This window comes from Sminthopsis crassicaudata, chromosome 5, assembly GCF_048593235.1.
Source record: "Sminthopsis crassicaudata isolate SCR6 chromosome 5, ASM4859323v1, whole genome shotgun sequence".
NCBI lineage: Eukaryota > Metazoa > Chordata > Mammalia > Dasyuromorphia > Dasyuridae > Sminthopsis > Sminthopsis crassicaudata.
In genome coordinates, this window is record NC_133621.1 from 81,932,732 (window position 1) to 81,950,534 (window position 17,803).

Here is a 17,803-nt window from a genome sequence, read left to right on the forward strand (position 1 = left end):
CAATTGGAGAATGGTTGGGTAAATTATGGTATATGAATGTTATGGAATATTATTTCTCTGTAAGAAATGACCAGCAGGAGGAATACAGAGAGGCTTGGAGAGACTTACATCAACTGATGCTGAGTGAAATGAATAGAACCAGAAGATCGCTGTACACTTCAATGCTGTATGAAGATATATTCTGATGGAAGTGGATATCTTCAACATAAAGAAGATCCAACTCACTTCCAGTTGATCAATGATGGACAGAAACAACTACACCCAGAGAAGGAACACTGGGAAGTGAATATAAATTGTTAGCACTACTGTCTATCTACCCAGGTTACTTATACCTTCGGAATCTAATACTTAATGTGCAACAAGAAGAAATGGGATTTTACACTAGACATCATATTGTATCTAGTGTATTATATTGTAATATCACAGTAAACATGAGTATGGGATTACCTGTCATCTAGGGGAGGGAGGGGATAATTTGGAAAAATGAATACAAGGGATAATGTTATAAAAAAAAGAATTACTCATGCATATATACTGTCAAAAATTTATAAATAAAATTAAAAAAAAAGAAAAATCTTCAGAAACTAAAATGAGCAAATTGAATTTAGTATAATCAGCTTGCATTGGAGAAAATTTACCAATAGGAGAAATTCTACTACAAAAAATGCCATTAAAAAAACATTTCTGTGTACCAAAAAAAAAAAAAAAAAAAAAAAAAAAAAAAAAAAAAGATTTCTGCACTTCAACTATTATCTTTCTATGTGCCCCAAGCTCCCCAATTTCAGTGTAATTCAATCATCTCCTTAAGTTAAATCTTAGTAAGATAAAGTTTTTGTTTTGCTTTTTTAATCACCAATACTCATGTGAAGTCTGTTGCAAATAATATGTAAGAAGTAAATTGACCATAGGTAACCTAATAAATTGTTATTATTAACAATAATGACATCAACATTAACAATAATAATTTCATATCCTTTTCCTCCTCTTCTTTTTTCTTCACATAGCTTGTAGATCTGTGACTTCATTAGAAAGGAGAATTTATCAGAAAGGCATTATATTCTAATAGTATAGGTCATGACCTCTACAACTTATGGTGTGAGCGAGTAAAGTGATTTATCATACAGCCAATGTGTATTGAAGATTGAAGTTGGATTTGCATCTTTCTGGATTCAAGACTTGTTCTCTTTCCACCTTGCCATGTTGTTTACATTTAAATTGGGCTATGCCATTTTAATTCTTTAGTTGAATCATCTCCTGTTTGGGGTATTTTTATTATTCCAGTTTTATAGATGAAACTAATACTTAGAGAAGTTATGATCTAGATTAGGATCACGAAGCCTGCAAGATTGTGATATAGGATTTAAACTTTACTTTTTTTTTAGTTTAATTTTAATGCTCTCTACTATCCCTGCTGCTTTGATGAACCTTGGGGGTGACATGTCCCCTTAGAAGCCAATCCTATGGCATCAAACTCTCAACCCAGTCCAGCAATGTTGAATAGTGTTCAAATGTCTAAGTGACTTTGTGTTGTGAATGTTCTGATGATATGCAAGATTGATGATGAGCACTTGTTTAGGAGGTTGTAGAAAAGGTCTCTGTTCAGATATGAATTGTACCAAATGTACTCTTAGATTTATTCCAGTTTTAAGATTTCATAATGAAAAAGCCTTTCCACAGTATTAATTCCTTGTATGCCAGGGAACCATTGATCAAATAGTAGCATCACAACCTGAAATTCATTGCTGCTGAGGCTCTCAAGTTGAGCTGGTCTCCAGTAAAGCTAAACTCATTGAAAGCTAGTTTTACATTGCTAAAGGAATCAACAACCGCAGGACATAGAAGGAGATAGCAGCTACCTAATGAACTTGAGTAAAACAAACAGAAGAGAATATATAAGGTTCTAAGAAGATAAGACTTTGAGTTCAAACTGTGAGCTAGCTGAGACTGGGAAGAATATCAGAGAGAAAATTTGGCTTGTAGCAATCAGAGATAGAACAAAAGAAAGAGTCAGTTGGAGGAATGCTGAACCTGGTAATCCTTTTTCCTCACCCCAGCCCTGTCACTTATTAGCTTTATGTATTCTGGCTAGTGATTTAGCCTCTTGGGATTAAAAAGGACATTTAAAGAAGGAAAAAAAAATTAAAGGAAAGAAAATGTTTGATTTTGAATATATTGAGTATGAGATGTCTGTAAGAGACCTGGGAATTGGCCCTCAGGCAGTTGATGATTCAAGACTGGAGTTTAGAGATGAGATTAAGGCTTGATTATTTAGATTTACAGGTCATAAAGATGATAGTTGGAGCCTCCAGAACTGGTGAGATCATGGAAAAGAGAAAGCTCAAGTTAGAGATGTGATGAATATCTGTGTTATGTATATGGGAAATGATTAATGAGAGAGCAAAGGACACGGAGAAAGAGCCATGAGACAAGTAAGAGAAGAGTCAAGAAAGGCCACTGCCATGAAAACCAAGAGAAAAAGGAAAAAGACTAAGCAGGAAATGAGAATGAAGACTGAGAAAAAGCTATCAGATTAGCTGAGATATTGCTGGTAACCTTGGTAAAAGCAGTTTCAATTCATTGATGGGATTTAAAGTCAAAATACTGGCAATAGAGATAAAAATGGAAGGTAAAGGAGTAAAGGAAGTCATTGAGGATGAATCTAGGGATTTGGAAGTGAAAGAAAGTGAAAGGGATGATAGAGTCTAGTGAAAGGGTTGGATTTTGTTTAGACTTGGATAAAACTCAGTATGCTTGTAGACTATGGGATAGAATTAATAGTAGATAAGGCAAAAGTGAAGTTGAGACAAAGGGGAAAAGTTCCTACAAATGAATAGGGGAGATAAGAGCAGAGATCTCTAGAGGGATTAATCTTGGCAAAGAGAAAGCTATCTCTTCCTTGAAGTTAGGAGTAAAGTCAATGAGAATAATGAAAGATCTTGAGAACATAGTCATTTTGATATGAAGAAAAATTAATGTTCATATTAAGTGGTTTCCTCTGTCTATATAGATACACACACATGCACACACATACACACATGTAACCACACACACACACAATTTTATCTTCCACAAAGAAATATAGTAATGGCTCATTATGATAGGGAGGTTACCTGGAGTCCTCCAAGGCTCTACAAAGGGAGCAAAAACTCTGGCCCATTCTACCATTCTTAAAAAGGTTCATATACAATGTAAATGGTATGCTGCACCTGCATTCAAATGAGCAGCCTGTTTATTGATCATTTGATAATCAATTGATCATTTGGTCAATCAAAAAAATATCAAGTTCATTGATATTAGGCTATCCCCTAAGTAATGTTAAAGCATATTAAAATCATACAATTCATTAGGTTGCCTCTAACCAGGAATTTTGCTGATGGTGTTCTAAATGGGAGATCTTCATTCAGCAGTCCACTGAATGTGCTGCCTGGGGAAATTAATCCTATCAGTACTAGTAGTCTTAACATAAATAGAGAAGACAGGCAAGTTGTGAACTATGAAAGTATGAATCAGAGTTTTCTTAAAACAAGTAAATAGAGTTGGACAAGTTGGTCTTGTGTTCAAAGGCAGCAAGAAACATCTTCATAAACTATAGCCATCTTGTAGTATTCATTTTTAAAATATCACAGTGATGATGATGGTGGTGGTGATAGTGATAACTAATATATATATATATATATATATATATATATATATATATATATATATATATGCCAGGCACTGTTGAGCATTTTGTAATTATATGTCTTCTAATCTTCACAAAAAACCCTGGATAGTAGGTGTTATTATCCTGATTTTTTGGTTGAGCACACTGAGGCAAACAAAGCTTAAATGATTTGTCAAGGGTCAACAACTTATTTGCTAGAATAAATTATAGACAATAAGGGATTGGAGAAAGTCTGTGAAGAATTAGTTAAAATCTAAACTATTTCAATGGAATTTGTTGGAACTAAAGCAATTTCCTTTAAGTTTTTGGAAATCGTGGTTCAGTAGTAAGAAGCAAGAGAGAGCCAAGGCTTGTAGACTATTCAGAAAGCTCAAACCAAATTCAGTCAGTGAGTCAAACATCATTTAAATATCTGTGTATATGTATACACACATATATCCACCATATATATACACATATATATGTATATATATATATATATATATATATATATATATATATATATATATACATATATATGTGTGTGTGTGTGTACCTAAATTGTATTGCTAGCTATATTTTATATGTACATATACATATACCTTATATTATCATCATATAATTCTGAAAATGCTCCATCTTATACAACTTTTTTCTTTTTCAACAATTTGGATTCTATTACCAACAATAAAATATTTTTTCTGGAATTTCATCTTAAACATGAAAGCTGTGATGTTGTCAGGGTGTGAACAATATACCAAGCGAGTGTACCTCTGCATGAGAGAAAACTCTTGTCAAAATAATACCAGGTCCAACAAATGCAAGTGCCCCCTACCCTCTTTTCCTTCCTTCATAGCTCACACATGGCACATTCACTGTAAAAGCTATTACATACTGACAGAGGGAGAGAAAGAGAAAAGGAGGAAAGGAAGGAAACTGGAAAGGAGAGGTCTGCAGAGAGAGAACAGAAGGTGGGAGGGGGATTGAAGAGGAAGAAGAAAAAAAGAATGAATAGAGGGGGGAAGGAGTGAAAGAGAAAGAAGAGAAAAGAAAGAGGGATGATGAGAGAGAGAAAGGGAGAGAGAGAGATGGGAGAAGAGATGGAGGGGACCAAGGAGGAAGAAGAAGGAAAGAAGGGAGGGGGGGAAAAGGAGCAAGGGAGAGAGAAACACAAGAACCTGTATAAGGCAGCAAGATTTTTAAGGACTGAGATATGAAATATGACATTGAAGTCACATTGTAATTGTCTGTAGTGTGAAGCTTGGGCTTCCTGAGACTCCCCTCTGTGTTCTCAAGTCTTACACCAATTTGATGGTATTGTCGATATCATCTCATTAGGAAGTGTGGGGACAGTCCAGTAGGGGCATGCTTTGTCATGCCAGCAATAGGCATCTCCTGAATTAAGTGTGCTTGCAAACTGCCTGAGGACTTTCAGTCTGACAGACCAGAATGTTTGATCATGCTCCAAACTGATCCGGCAGAGACGGCCAAATTTTGGTTGCTAGTTTCTTTTGACACCTTTGCACAAGCTAAGGGGTAGTGAAGTGAGGAAAATGCCAATACCAATGGCTTGTATTCATATATAACTAAGACCAATTAAAGTACTTACAATGAACAGACTTGAGCATTTTTTTAGAAGGAACTAATGATTAATTTCCCAGTTGTAAATGAGGCAAGTGGATTGCTAAAAGACAGTATTTTTTGGGGGAAAAAAAGCTAATCTTATTTTATGCTTTTATTGCCCCAACCTCACCCTAAAAATTCAAGTAGGGGAGAAAATTGATATAGATCCTACAAATCCTTTCTTATATATGACTGCTGTGAAAAGCTAACTGGATTTCATGTGTATTCAGCTAATTCTACAAGGTAGATGCTACTTTAATGATAACACTGGGTGGATTTGAAGGTAGTTTCTAGAGGGAGACTACTCTAGTATAGCATAATATGACAGATGTATTCAAAAGCTTCATGCAATTTAAAGATAACTTTATGCAGGACCCAAACCAATGTCTCTTAGATATAGCCTGAAGGTTTGTATCATCAAAAGTCTCAAGTTAGAAATGGGTAAGAAAACATTTTTCAAAACTCCTTATTTTGAGATGTGATCAAGGTACATGTAAAAATGATTTAGCATCATCTTTAAGAAATTATTAGCAAAAATAGGTATTAGTATTCTAAAGTGAAGATCAGTGAATTTTAAATATTCTATCTGAAAAAGAAAAAAGAGGAAACATAGGAAAAAACAGTGAGAATGACTTCTTCAACTTTATGATCCTTTATTGATTAGAAGAAAAGATAAAAGTAGAAAGGGGGCGATGACTCATAATCATAGAGACTGACTCTTACCTTTGTATTCCCAGTGTTTAGCTTAGTGCCTAGCACATAACAGAATGCTTAATTTTTTTTTTTTAACTTGAGTAAATTTGTTGACTGAAAATGAGGAAAAGGAAAATGGAGAATGGGATAGGAAGGTTAATAATGATGTTTCATTTAAAATGGGAGGGGGGGAGTGAGATTGTATGGTCACCAAAGTAGGAATCAAAATGTTACTACCCCTAATCATACTTCAAAGCTTTAAAAATAAGGAATGACCTATATTTGGAGTTATTTCTGAATGTCATTTTGGGAGGAAATTAGAGTTACCTGATGTTCTCCTAGGGGCAGAATATCCCTTAAAATCGGAAAAAACCTTAGAGACCATTTAGTTCCAGACTCTTCATTTTACATATGAAAATACTGAACCTCAAAGATATGAACTTAATAAACATCGACTGATGGATTGGTGAAGACCACATGGATGGCACCAATGGAGCATTCTGTTCCTTCCAAAAATTCTTTTTTTTTTTTTTAATTTCAATTGACTTCAATTGCCTAGAGGCCTGCTCCTGGTTTGCTAGGGCTGGGGCTGTGCTAGACTGTGCTCCATTCTCAAGCAGGTGTGACAGACCCTTCCTGATGACCTTCTAAATTGTCCTTGGCATCTGCAGGCTGAGAGGTCTGAAAACTGTCACTGCTACTATTATTCGGTCACCAGAAGGCCTCTTCCTAGTCTTCTGGGACTGGGGCTGGTCTGAGTCCATGACAGATCTTTCCTCCGAACCTTCCAGGTTGTCCTGGGCTGGAAAATTCTTTCTGAGGGTTCTGATACTCTAGAATTTGTTAAGAACATTATTTAAAGGTATTTGGAGGGACTTGGGGGAGAGCTCAGGTGAGTTCCTGCCTTTACTCTGCTATCTTGGCCCTGTCTCCATCAATTGACTTCTAAAAGCAAACTCTACATGGCCAGTCTATTGCTGTATGTATTTTATTTCATCTTGTTCTTTTAAATGAATTGTTTTAAACTTTATTTTGCCTGCCTGGTTTAAACTCTTCCAGTCTGCCTTTAATTAAGCTCTTTTGAGTGGGACTGACAGGCTTGAACATACTCTCAAGGAAGAAAGGAATAGCCTAGACACTTTAATGAGATCTTTTCACTTTGGATCCCAAGTCACTAGGGCAGTGACCTGAGTAGGTGCTCAGAGACTCTTCCTTCTCAATACAAGTTCAGGTCTGAGCTCAAGATTGACACTTATACCCAATTTGTTGGAAATTGCTTGAGGGTTTATTTTGTTATTATGGCATTTTAGATTTTTCTCTCTTTCTAATGAATCTCCCCTTCCTTTCATTTATTTATTTATTTATTTTACAGTCAAAACGGTTGAATGAACCAGCTTTAGGAAATATTTTAAAATGTTGAAGAGCGGCCAAAATCATAGATTCTGAGAATTTTAAGGGACATTAGCAACTATTCAGTCTTTTTCTTTGATAAATGAAGGAACTGAAACTCAGAAAAATTAAATAGACTGTCCTTAGTCACACAGATAATTAGTACCTTAACAAGGCATAGAACCCAGGTCTCCTGATGCTCAGTTCAATCTGCTTTTCAGCACAATACAGAGAATCATCAAATTTTTCTAGTTGTTTCCAAGATCATCCAGTCCTATCTTTCACAAAGTCTTTGGCAGCGTGATTACAAATACATATCTAGCCTCTGTTTGAATCACACTGTTTCTTTACTAACATATTTTTTACATATAATTTTTTCATAAAAATCCAATCCTTAGCTGAATCTAAATCCTTTGTAATTTCAAATCTTGGATTAAATTAAATAGAAACAAAGCTTCCTTGAGTAATTACTACTCTCTCTCAAAACATTCACACACACACCACAGACATACACAAAATCTAGTAGTAATAGTAGTAACATATCTGTAGCTTTAAGGGTTACAAAGCGCTTTCCTTACATGCTGATGAAGATGCTTGTGTGTTTTTTGAGGAGAAAGGGCAGTCACTGACCTATGATTTCCCAGGGTGCCTGGAGATGCCTTCTACCAGTGCATATCAGTGACTCATCGTTAGTTATAGCGCGGGGAGCTGGCTGGGACACTGAAAGATTGAATGATTTGCCATCGGCTATCTAGCAAATCAGCGTCAGGACTGGGATGTGAACACCAGGTTTCCCTGAAGTCTAATCATTTTGCTATCCTCTCTTTACGGATGGGAAAAGAGAGGCTCAGAAAGATGAAATGAGTTGTTCAAAGTCACATAGCTAATAAGTGCTGAAGAAGGGATTTGAATCAAGCTCCTGTGACTCCAAATTCAGCCTTCTTTCTACTCCCTGCAGTGTGAGTCTAGATGGAATAAATAAATAAACTTTAAGAGTTTTTTTCCTTGTTGTTTTTGTTTCATTAGTTCATGGTTGATCATGAGGCACTTAGGGGGTACAATGTAATGACAATGTTGGACTTGGAGTCAGGAAGACCTAATTTTGACTTCTATCTTAGACACTTGGTTAAGTCATTTGCCTCTCTCAGCTTTAGGTTCCTCCTAATTTTGACTAACTACCAACCCTACAATGGTAGCACTGTTGGAAGGATCAAATGAGAGACCATATGAAAAGTGCTTTGTCAATTTTAATGCACTATAGAAATGCTAATTGGTGTTAATTTGTTCACACCAGACTGTTCATGAGATGTAAGGATGTGTAGGGATTGGTCCAGACTGTTTTAGTGAAGTGCCCACAGTTGACTTCTTGGAGTTATTATCATGGGCAGAACTCTGTGCTGAATGAAACGAGGCTACTCCAACATGACATTCTTTTTTTTTTTTTTTTTTTTTTTGATCAAGTTGTCCTACACCAAATATGGGAAAGTCTTCAGAGGCCTGTTTTCTTAGAGTAGATTCAGAGTATATGAGCCAATCCATCTGAAGAGAATTACTAATCAAGTCAGAGTGAGGGAAAATCGAAGGTTGGGTACAAGCTTTAAAAACCAATTTTGGCCAGAAGATAGCTTATTTATTGGGGAGCTTTTTGCCACGAAATGAGAGGTCCTTGCAATTACTCTGATGCAGAATAATGTTTCTAAAAAGAATGTTACTTTTGAAATAATTTATTGGCAGACAAAAGATGCTGGCCTCCCAGACAAAATCCCATGAGACCTTCCCCCCAAAAGGCTTGGAGTTGACAGACAACCATTTGAGGGAGAACTGATTTTAGATCAAGAAAACTGATTGTAAATAACTGCTATGAAATGAGATCAATAGGATGAGAATGAGGCTGAGAAGTTATTTTTTGTTTTGGGGGGGTGTGTTTCTATATGTGAAGATAGATGCAAGCTTCAGTGCTAGACATAGCCCCAGAAAGATAGAACAGATATGACAAGATTCTTGTTGACTTGTTGTAGTAATTTGACTTTGTCTTTTTTTTTTTTTTCCCATCTCTTCCAGAACGTCTTTCCTGACCGGCTACTAAACTACATAGTTCAGAAGGCCAGAGGAAGTAGCCCGGAGCTCACCTATGTTCCCATATCTCATCCAAATTATCCTGATAATCCCTCCTTGAGGGCCTTCAGTCAAATCCAGCCAGACACATTCTCCTACAACTCGGACCCAGATCTCGACAAGCAGAATCTGATGGCGGCTCTCCAGGCCTACATGGCAAAGGAGAACCCTGACAAAGGCTCCAGTGGCAGGACTAGAGATGGCCCTCATTTTGGTAATCGATTTCTCTTGCCATACAATGAAGCCTTCTCCAAAGAGGAAGAAATGGATGTGAAGGCAAAGCCACTTTTCCTTCTGCAAACGGGATTGAGAGAGCTAAGACCTGGTTCTGGATTGTCAGTTCAGAAATTGGTGTCTGTTCCTGGGGATGCTAAGGACTCTCAGAACACACTGGAAGGTAAAGTAAACTCATTCCCTTCCTTCTCTAGAACCCAGGTGTTGAGTGCTGAGACCTGGCCCATACTCATTGTCACCAGGCCCCAAGTTGCATCCTGAGGACTTAATTTTTGCAATGATATATATATATATATATATATATATATATATATATATATATATATATATATATATATATATATTTTTTTTTATAGATAGATATAGATATAGATATAGATAGATACATAGATATACACATACACACATATATATATAAAATGATAATGATGATTAGTTCTCATGGCAGCACATTCTTAAGGAAAACACTTTTCTAGGTCAGAGATGCATTTCAGCTGAATGTCCCTTTTTTTTTTTTGTTATAGTCTTAGAATAATTCTGTTGAAGAAGTTTTGAGAGCTTTTTTCTATACTGTTGAGGATCAATGTGTGACTCATCTTCCATAGCTTGTATCAGAACATAGTAAATATTAACAGGAAAGCTTCAGTCTTTCCAAAGCATATGACCCCATATAGAGACCCAATATAAAGATTTAGTGGAAAGAATCCTAGACCTATATTCAAGAGAATGCTCAATTAAAATCCTATCTGTCACGGGGTTAGATAGTTTTCTCATCTTTAAAATGGGGATAATAATAACTCCAGTTCTTAACTTCTTGTTTTATCATGAGGCTCAAATGAAATATGTGCAAAGAACTTGAAAGCACAATAGAAATGTAAGTGGTGATTATTGTTGTCATCATTTCCATTAACACTAAAGTGATTTTAAATTCCTTGAAGATGTGATCTGCATTTTATTCTTCTATTTAAAGAGAAAGGAAATAACCATAGGGTTTTGAAGGAAACTTGGCCATAGGTAAAGAGCCCCTAATTTAGGTTATGTGGCCCTGGATCTTTTTTAAAAATCAACTTCAGATTTTGAAATTCAGTCATTCTGTGATTCCAGTATTTATTTTGAGTATCTGTTTATTTCAGAATGTCATATGGTACAGTAATATCAAGAAGATAAAAAGCAGGAGCAACTAACATTGGCTTTGAAAAGCACATATTAACATTGTGTTCTATTGCATTTTTATTCATTTTGGTAAATACTTCCCAATTACATTTTATTCTGTTTCAGCTGCATTAGGGAGTGTTGCCATGTTTATAGATTCAACTGTGTTTGACAATTCTTATATAGTGTAAAACAGAAGTCACACACAATCTCAAGCAGTTTATATTCCTAGTAGGAACAGTATAAAGCTAAATTACAATACAAACTAGTAAAACGGAAATGCTATGTGAACAGGACAATTAAGATTTGGGGTCTCTAATGGAGAAAAAACGTACTTTCAGTTGAGATGGTTAGGGAAAATTTAATAAAAATTTCCTGACCCAGTAACTGATGGGAAAGATATACACATATGCACATTTTTTCCAAACTTCTAGTTTAGGGTCTTTTTTCATTATAACATTATAGCATGGACATGCTTTGGGCACTTTGGGGACAAATCAATATTCAACAATTTCAAATTCTCAAAGTAAGACCATTTTTTATATAGGCCTCTGCAAAAAACTGACAATAGCATTAGCCAGAGAGGCCACTAATGTAAAGTCAAGAATGATGAAATGGAAGAACTTACCCTCATCTCCAGATTCCCTTGTGAAGATGTAGGGTACACATTGATATCAAAGGGTGTCTGGCACAAAGCTGGTCCTTAATAAGTGTTTGTTCACTGAATGATTGCCTGACTTTGAAGGTGCTAAGGATTCTGCCATGTAGAGCTGAGGAGAGAGAGTGTATTTCAGATATGGGACAACACCAGGAAAAAAGCTAGGAGGAAAAAGATGGAATATTAAACATGAGGAAGATGTAACTGGACACTTGGACTGGAATCAGTCAATCAATATTCATTTAGTACTTAGTATGTGCCAGGATTGGAGCACAGATAATAGAAAGGCAATCTTATGAAATAAGACTGGAAAGGTGATGGAAGCCCAATAGTAAAGGGGCTCTAAATGCCAACTTCATGGTTTTGTATTCTAGTCAAAGGAAGGAGGGAGCCATTGAAAATTTGTGGGTAGGGGAGTGGCAAGATCAGCTTTTTCTGATCTCTTCTTAGGAGGGACAAGGTCAGATCGATAAGATTTTTTTTTCCTGCTTTAATACCTTATTATTACATACACCTCCAATGAAATAAATTGTTGAGCTACATGTCCCACCTTGAACATTGGGCTCTTCTGTGAGCCTTAATTTGATTTGCATGTGTTTACCCAGTTTGTGTGTCAACTCATCCTCGTCCACATCTATCTGTCAGCCTTACTCAGTTTAGATTGAAAACTCTCAGAGAACAAAGCCTGCTCTCCATTCATAGAAGGGCATCTAATCAGGGTTCCTTTGATAATGATGATGATTTTAATTTTTGAATCAGAAAACTTCATTGAAACACAGACATTTGCTCTGAAGAAAATCTGGCCATTTTGAGGTCATTTTCACTTGAAAGGAAACACCTGCTACCTCTATAATACTTAGAGAAGGCCATTCATATTTGAGTGTAGACAAATGTTGTGTCCTGTTCAAATCTAATTATACCTTTTGGCAAAGAGTTCCAACTACTCTCTCATCCACCTGATCTCTGGAGCAGGAGTTGTTTTCAATGATTTGTGTCCTGTTCACATGAATCGCCATGTGCAGTAGGTTTCCCTGTATGTTTTCCAAGTCAAAGCAGCCCAGGTTTCTATTGAATGGAATGATTTATCAGTGAGGTTTCAGCAAACCCTTGAATATAAGCTCCTCTCTGCATGTTAGGGAAATTCAAGAGAATGAAGCAAAGAAGCCATCTGTGTCCTTAAAACTTTGTAATTGAGGACAACAAAGTTCTCAACCAGTATCCTAGAAACGTATGTATCCTTTTAGTTCTATATGTAACTGTAGGTTATAGACTTAGAATGAGAAAACCATGTGGGAACACAGACAACCTCTTGTCTAGGGGTTTTTTGTGTCATGGACCTCGTTGGACATCTGAGGAAATCTGTGGTGCACCCTTTTCAGAATGTTTTTAAAAGTATAAAATAAAAATGAATAGGTTAGTAAAGCATAGGTTAGTCAAGATATCGATGTTAGTCCTCTTCTAACTTCTGGGATCACCTTGGCAATGAGTACTTCAAATTAAGAAGCTTTTGTCTAACTCTCTCATTTTACAAATGAGAAAATAGAAGTTCAGCATTGGGGAGTTATTTGCCCAAGGTATATTAGTGATTTAGTGACATATTCAGAACTGGACCTCAAGTAACTTTCACTTCTCTCATTTGCACACTGACTTTGCCTTCTAGATTTATATTGCCCACCCAGCATGTTTCTTGGCTGTCTCCCCTTGATATAAGTTGATGTGCATTCAGAACATGCCAATTAATTTTCATATTATCCTAAACAAAGCACTATTAGGAAATGCCAGATGCCCTTAACACAGAGAAGTGAAGAACAAAATAAATTGCAAAGCCAGATAGATTTTTTATTATTATGCCCCTACCTCCTCAACCCTTACTCTAAATTGAAGATAATTGAAAGTTAACTAGAGTGGGCACATGCACGACTCTCTTGTTGGAGCAGTTCTCTGGATTTCAAAGCCTAGTTTAGATTCTTGCAAAAAAAAAAAAAATCTCTCTGGTTCATGCCATCCAAGAAATCCCTGGAACTTCAGGGTGTGGTACATTTTGCTTTCCCTAAAGGTCTTTAAGCTCCCCAGCAAATATTGATGGTAGCAAGAACATTAAAGACTGAAAAAGGATTTACTAATACAACAAATACACCAAAGGATTCACTTCTGAATTCATGGATAGTTAAGAAAATAACCTAATCTTTTCCCACAGGGTTCCATGTAATCTGTTCAGTTTACAGTACTTTTTATGACTTGAGAAAACAAGGAAGTTTATCAACTTCTACCCCCCCATCTCTCTCTCTCTCTCTCTCTCTCTCTCTCTCTCTCTCTCTCTCTCTCTCTCTCTCTCTCTCTCTCTCTGTCTCTCTCTGTCTCTCTCTGTCTCTCTCTCTCTCTCTGTCTTTGTCTCTCTCTCTCTGTCTCTCTCTGTCTCTCTCTCTCTCTCTGTCTTTGTCTCTCTCTCTCTTTGTCTCTGTCTCTCTGTCTCTCTCTGTCTCTGTCTTTCTCTTTCTCTCTGTCTCTCTCTCTCTCTCTCTTTATCTTTCTGTGTGTGTATATATACATATATATATATATATATATATATATATATATATATATATATATATATATATTCCCTGCTCTGCTGCCATTTGTTTGGCCTATGACCCTCTATTTTCTGCTGCCATCTCACTTTACCCACAGTACTTCCCTTTAGGTCTGTATCAGTGCAAGAATTTTTACTGATCTCTCCTAGCTTTCCAGTGTTTTTATACTTTAGTCCCTCTCTGTACTCTACATTCCAGCTACATTAGTCTTATTCTTATATCCAATACTCCTCCTTGTTTTGAATTTTTTCGTTAGTTGTCCCCCCACATGGAATTCTCTTTTTCCTTAGCTCTTCTTGCCAGCTCAAATTGATTGAACTCAAATCTCATCTTTAGAAAATCTTTTCCAGCCCTTCCACTTGCTATTGATATGTCCTTCTGAGACTACCTCCATTTACACTATATATTTTTTAAATCTCATATATATTTGTTTGCATGTGGTCTTCCTTATTAGAATATTAGCTCCTTGAGGGTAAGGAACCATGTTCTTACCTTTATATCTCCAGTACCTAACATTATGAATACTTAATAGAGGCTTGTTGACTGACTACATGCTTCTCTTTAAGTTTGTAAGGCTCCGAAAGTCTCTAATTTGCATTGACTTCCATCTTTTTGCCTATAACTTTAGGCCCTCATTCTTTTTTTTTTCTTTCTCTTCATCTTTCTTCTGAAACCCACATTACCCCTCTTATACAGAAGCAGCTTCTCCCTAGAAAATAGACTAGGAGTCCTCTGGTATACATGGAGTAAGTGATGCATCCTATACTTCTTGGCACATGAACTCTACATATACAAATTTATAACAGCTACTTTTGCCACTTTACCCAAGACCCTCAATATTTATAAAGCATGGGAAGATAGCATACTCATTTAACTACTCCTATTCTGAGTGTTACTTGGAGAATGGGCCAGTTCAATATAGCATCCATATTATACTGTAAAACTCCCCCAACCCTGACACCATTTCCTGGGTTTGTTATTGTTATTGTTCATTCAGAAAAAATTTTCAATTCAGTTTGATGCTTCTGTGATTTCATTTGGGATTTTCTTGTAAAGATACTGGTCTGCCATTTCCTTCTCCAACCCGTTTTACAGATGGGAAAACTGAGGCAAATAGAATAAAGTGATTTGCCCAAGGTCACACAGCTAGCATGATCAGATTTGAACTCATGAATATGATTCTTCCTGACACTAGGCTCAGCACTCTGTCCAATGTGCTGCCTAGCTGCCTCATTTCCTGATTTTCCATTTCCCAAACTCTATTCTTTAGAATCTTGGTATTACATAAAATGGAATAAAAGCTCTGTGAGAAGATTTTAAAGGCAGTGATCATTTTCTTCTAATATATGAGACTTGAAGTTAAGAATATTGCAAAAATAGTTATTACATGCATCCATTTTTTAGTTTAGTAAATAGCCACAATTTCTGCTATGTTGCTCTAAAAATTTTCCCTTCCTTGAATACTTTCTTGAGAAGTATTCATGGGATTATAATGTCCATGATTAAAGGGGCCAGGGAGATTATCTAGAACAAGGTTTTTTTATGATGTTGTGAACAATTTGGCAATTTAATGCAGCCTAAGGACTGCTTCTTAGAATCAAATTGTGCTTTTGGATACAGAAGATAAAATGTATAGAATTATAAAGGAAACTTATCATATTGAAATAGTTATCAACAGTTATCAAAGTATATTTTTAAAAGTTTCTGGATCCACAGTAAGAATTCTGAGCTAAATGATTCCTCAAATATTTACAAATAGAGACCATTCATTGAGATGAAGTAATTTAGCCAAGATCTCACAAATAACTTGTAGTGGAGATACAAGATTCATACCCTGGGCCTCTGATTCAAACTACTTTCTTTCCATTCCATTCTGTCTTATTTACTTACTCTGATATTCAATACCTGTTTGATAATGACAGTGATAGGCTAATTTGATGAAGAATTCTAGAAGATTGAGAACTAGAAAGAACCACCTGGTTGCATTGGTCCATCCCAAATTGGATACTTTCATAATCCTATAAATTCATGATACTTAAAAGCAAATGAAACTGACTGTAATTTGCATCCTTCTTGATAAAGTGAATATGACTAGGATTCTTACTAAGGATTCTTGTTCCCTTTGTGAAATTCATCATGTTGTCATTTGAAAAATCCTTATATAAATGGCCATTCTCTGTAGGGCAAGCCTATAGTTGTTGTTTTTCAGGAGTCATTGCATGTTGATCTTTTTCAATTCTTACATATTTGATATTTGACATTTTGCGTAATTGCCTTGCAATATCACCTTCAGAACACAGAAAGCTACTTAAAATGTCATCCTAAACAGGTCAGAGCCTCAGGTTTGTGTGGTATGCTTATGGAGCAAAAGAACTGCCCACTTTGATCCTTTTGATCCTCAATTGTGTTTCCATTTAATGTTCCCCATCTCTCCCATCAGGGCTCTGAGAATTTTTTTTTAATGTGCAGCATCTTATTTTTATTTTTTTTTAACTCTTATGGCTTATTGATTCAGAACAGAAAGGAGCTTTAGAAAGGGTCAAGCCCAGCTTCTTTATTGTGCCTTTCTTTGTATCCCCACAGTGTAGCATGGTTCCTGACACATAGTAGGCACTTAATTTTATATTTTTAATTAAATTGCAAAGAGGAAACAAACCCAGAGAGATTAAGGGAAATGCCCAAAGTCACAGAAAAAGTACATGGAGAAGGTGATGAGAATTTTTGAGGAAATACTGTAGGTTGATAATGCCTAAGAAGTTCTGGCATTAAAAAAAAATTGTTTGGCAGACATTTTTAATATATTTAGTCAACTAGGTAATGTGATAATGTGCTGGATTTGAAATTATATTTTAAGTCCAAGTACTGTGCCTGAAAGACTTAACAGCTATGGGACCCCAGGCAAGTCCTATATCCTTGTGCCTCAGTTTCCTCATCTGTAAAGGTATGGGGTTGGATTCAGTGGCATCTATGATACATTCTAGAATAATATCTATGATCATACATTACAGTCACTGTAAATGTATTGTTGACCCAGAATTTGCCAGGATAGTTATATACTAACCCTTTCTCCAACTTGTGTTTGTTTTATTACTGATTCTTTACATTGAAATAATTTCCAGGGTTATATTCTATGCTCATAATTTTCTAAAGAGAAATTTTACATAATATTCCTTTAAAAAGAAGTACAAAATGAGAGTGACCTCTGATTTGGGGGTATCTTTAAGAATATAAAAGAAAATTATGAACAGGGATATACTAAAATCATCTTGTTCAGGTTCTGATTGTCAATTTTTTTTACTGTGAACATTTATACCTTGGAAATTAGCAAACACTACAAATCAGGAACTGATTTAATGTTTTGTTGATTGTCTAGACTTAAGAAAATGATGGAGAGAATATTAATGCATATTCAGCTTAAAAGTATGTGCTATATACAGCTGTTAAACATTTACCCTGATTATGAAACATATTTTTCTGCTCTTTCTATTCTAGTGAGGAAAAAAAAAAGAGGTAAGTGGAGAGAGAGAGATTCTTGATGGTTTAACTGAAGGGTTTATTGCCCGAGAAATTAAATACCAGGAGACACTGAAAGTGGTGATGAACCTTTGTTAATTGTAGATCTCTGACAAGAGGCTACCTGGCTAAGTATTCCTTTCTCCCATTTTGGTTTTATCAGATGAGAGGACCATTATGTCATACTCTCACAGGGCCAGTATCATCTCT

At 35.9% G+C, this 17,803-nt stretch overlaps 1 protein-coding gene across 6 annotated transcripts in view; it reads left to right on the forward strand.

Annotated features, from left to right (window-relative positions):
* The window catches only part of PTPRN2 (protein tyrosine phosphatase receptor type N2), a 1,470,018-nt gene that overhangs the window by 619,822 nt on the left and 832,393 nt on the right, over positions 1-17,803 (forward strand). For all 6 annotated transcript variants that reach the window (XM_074267305.1, XM_074267309.1, XM_074267307.1 and 3 more), the window contains one exon: positions 9,410-9,860. In XM_074267305.1, coding sequence (XP_074123406.1) covers positions 9,410-9,860 — 451 coding nt within the window. The remainder of the gene's footprint in view (positions 1-9,409; positions 9,861-17,803) is intronic.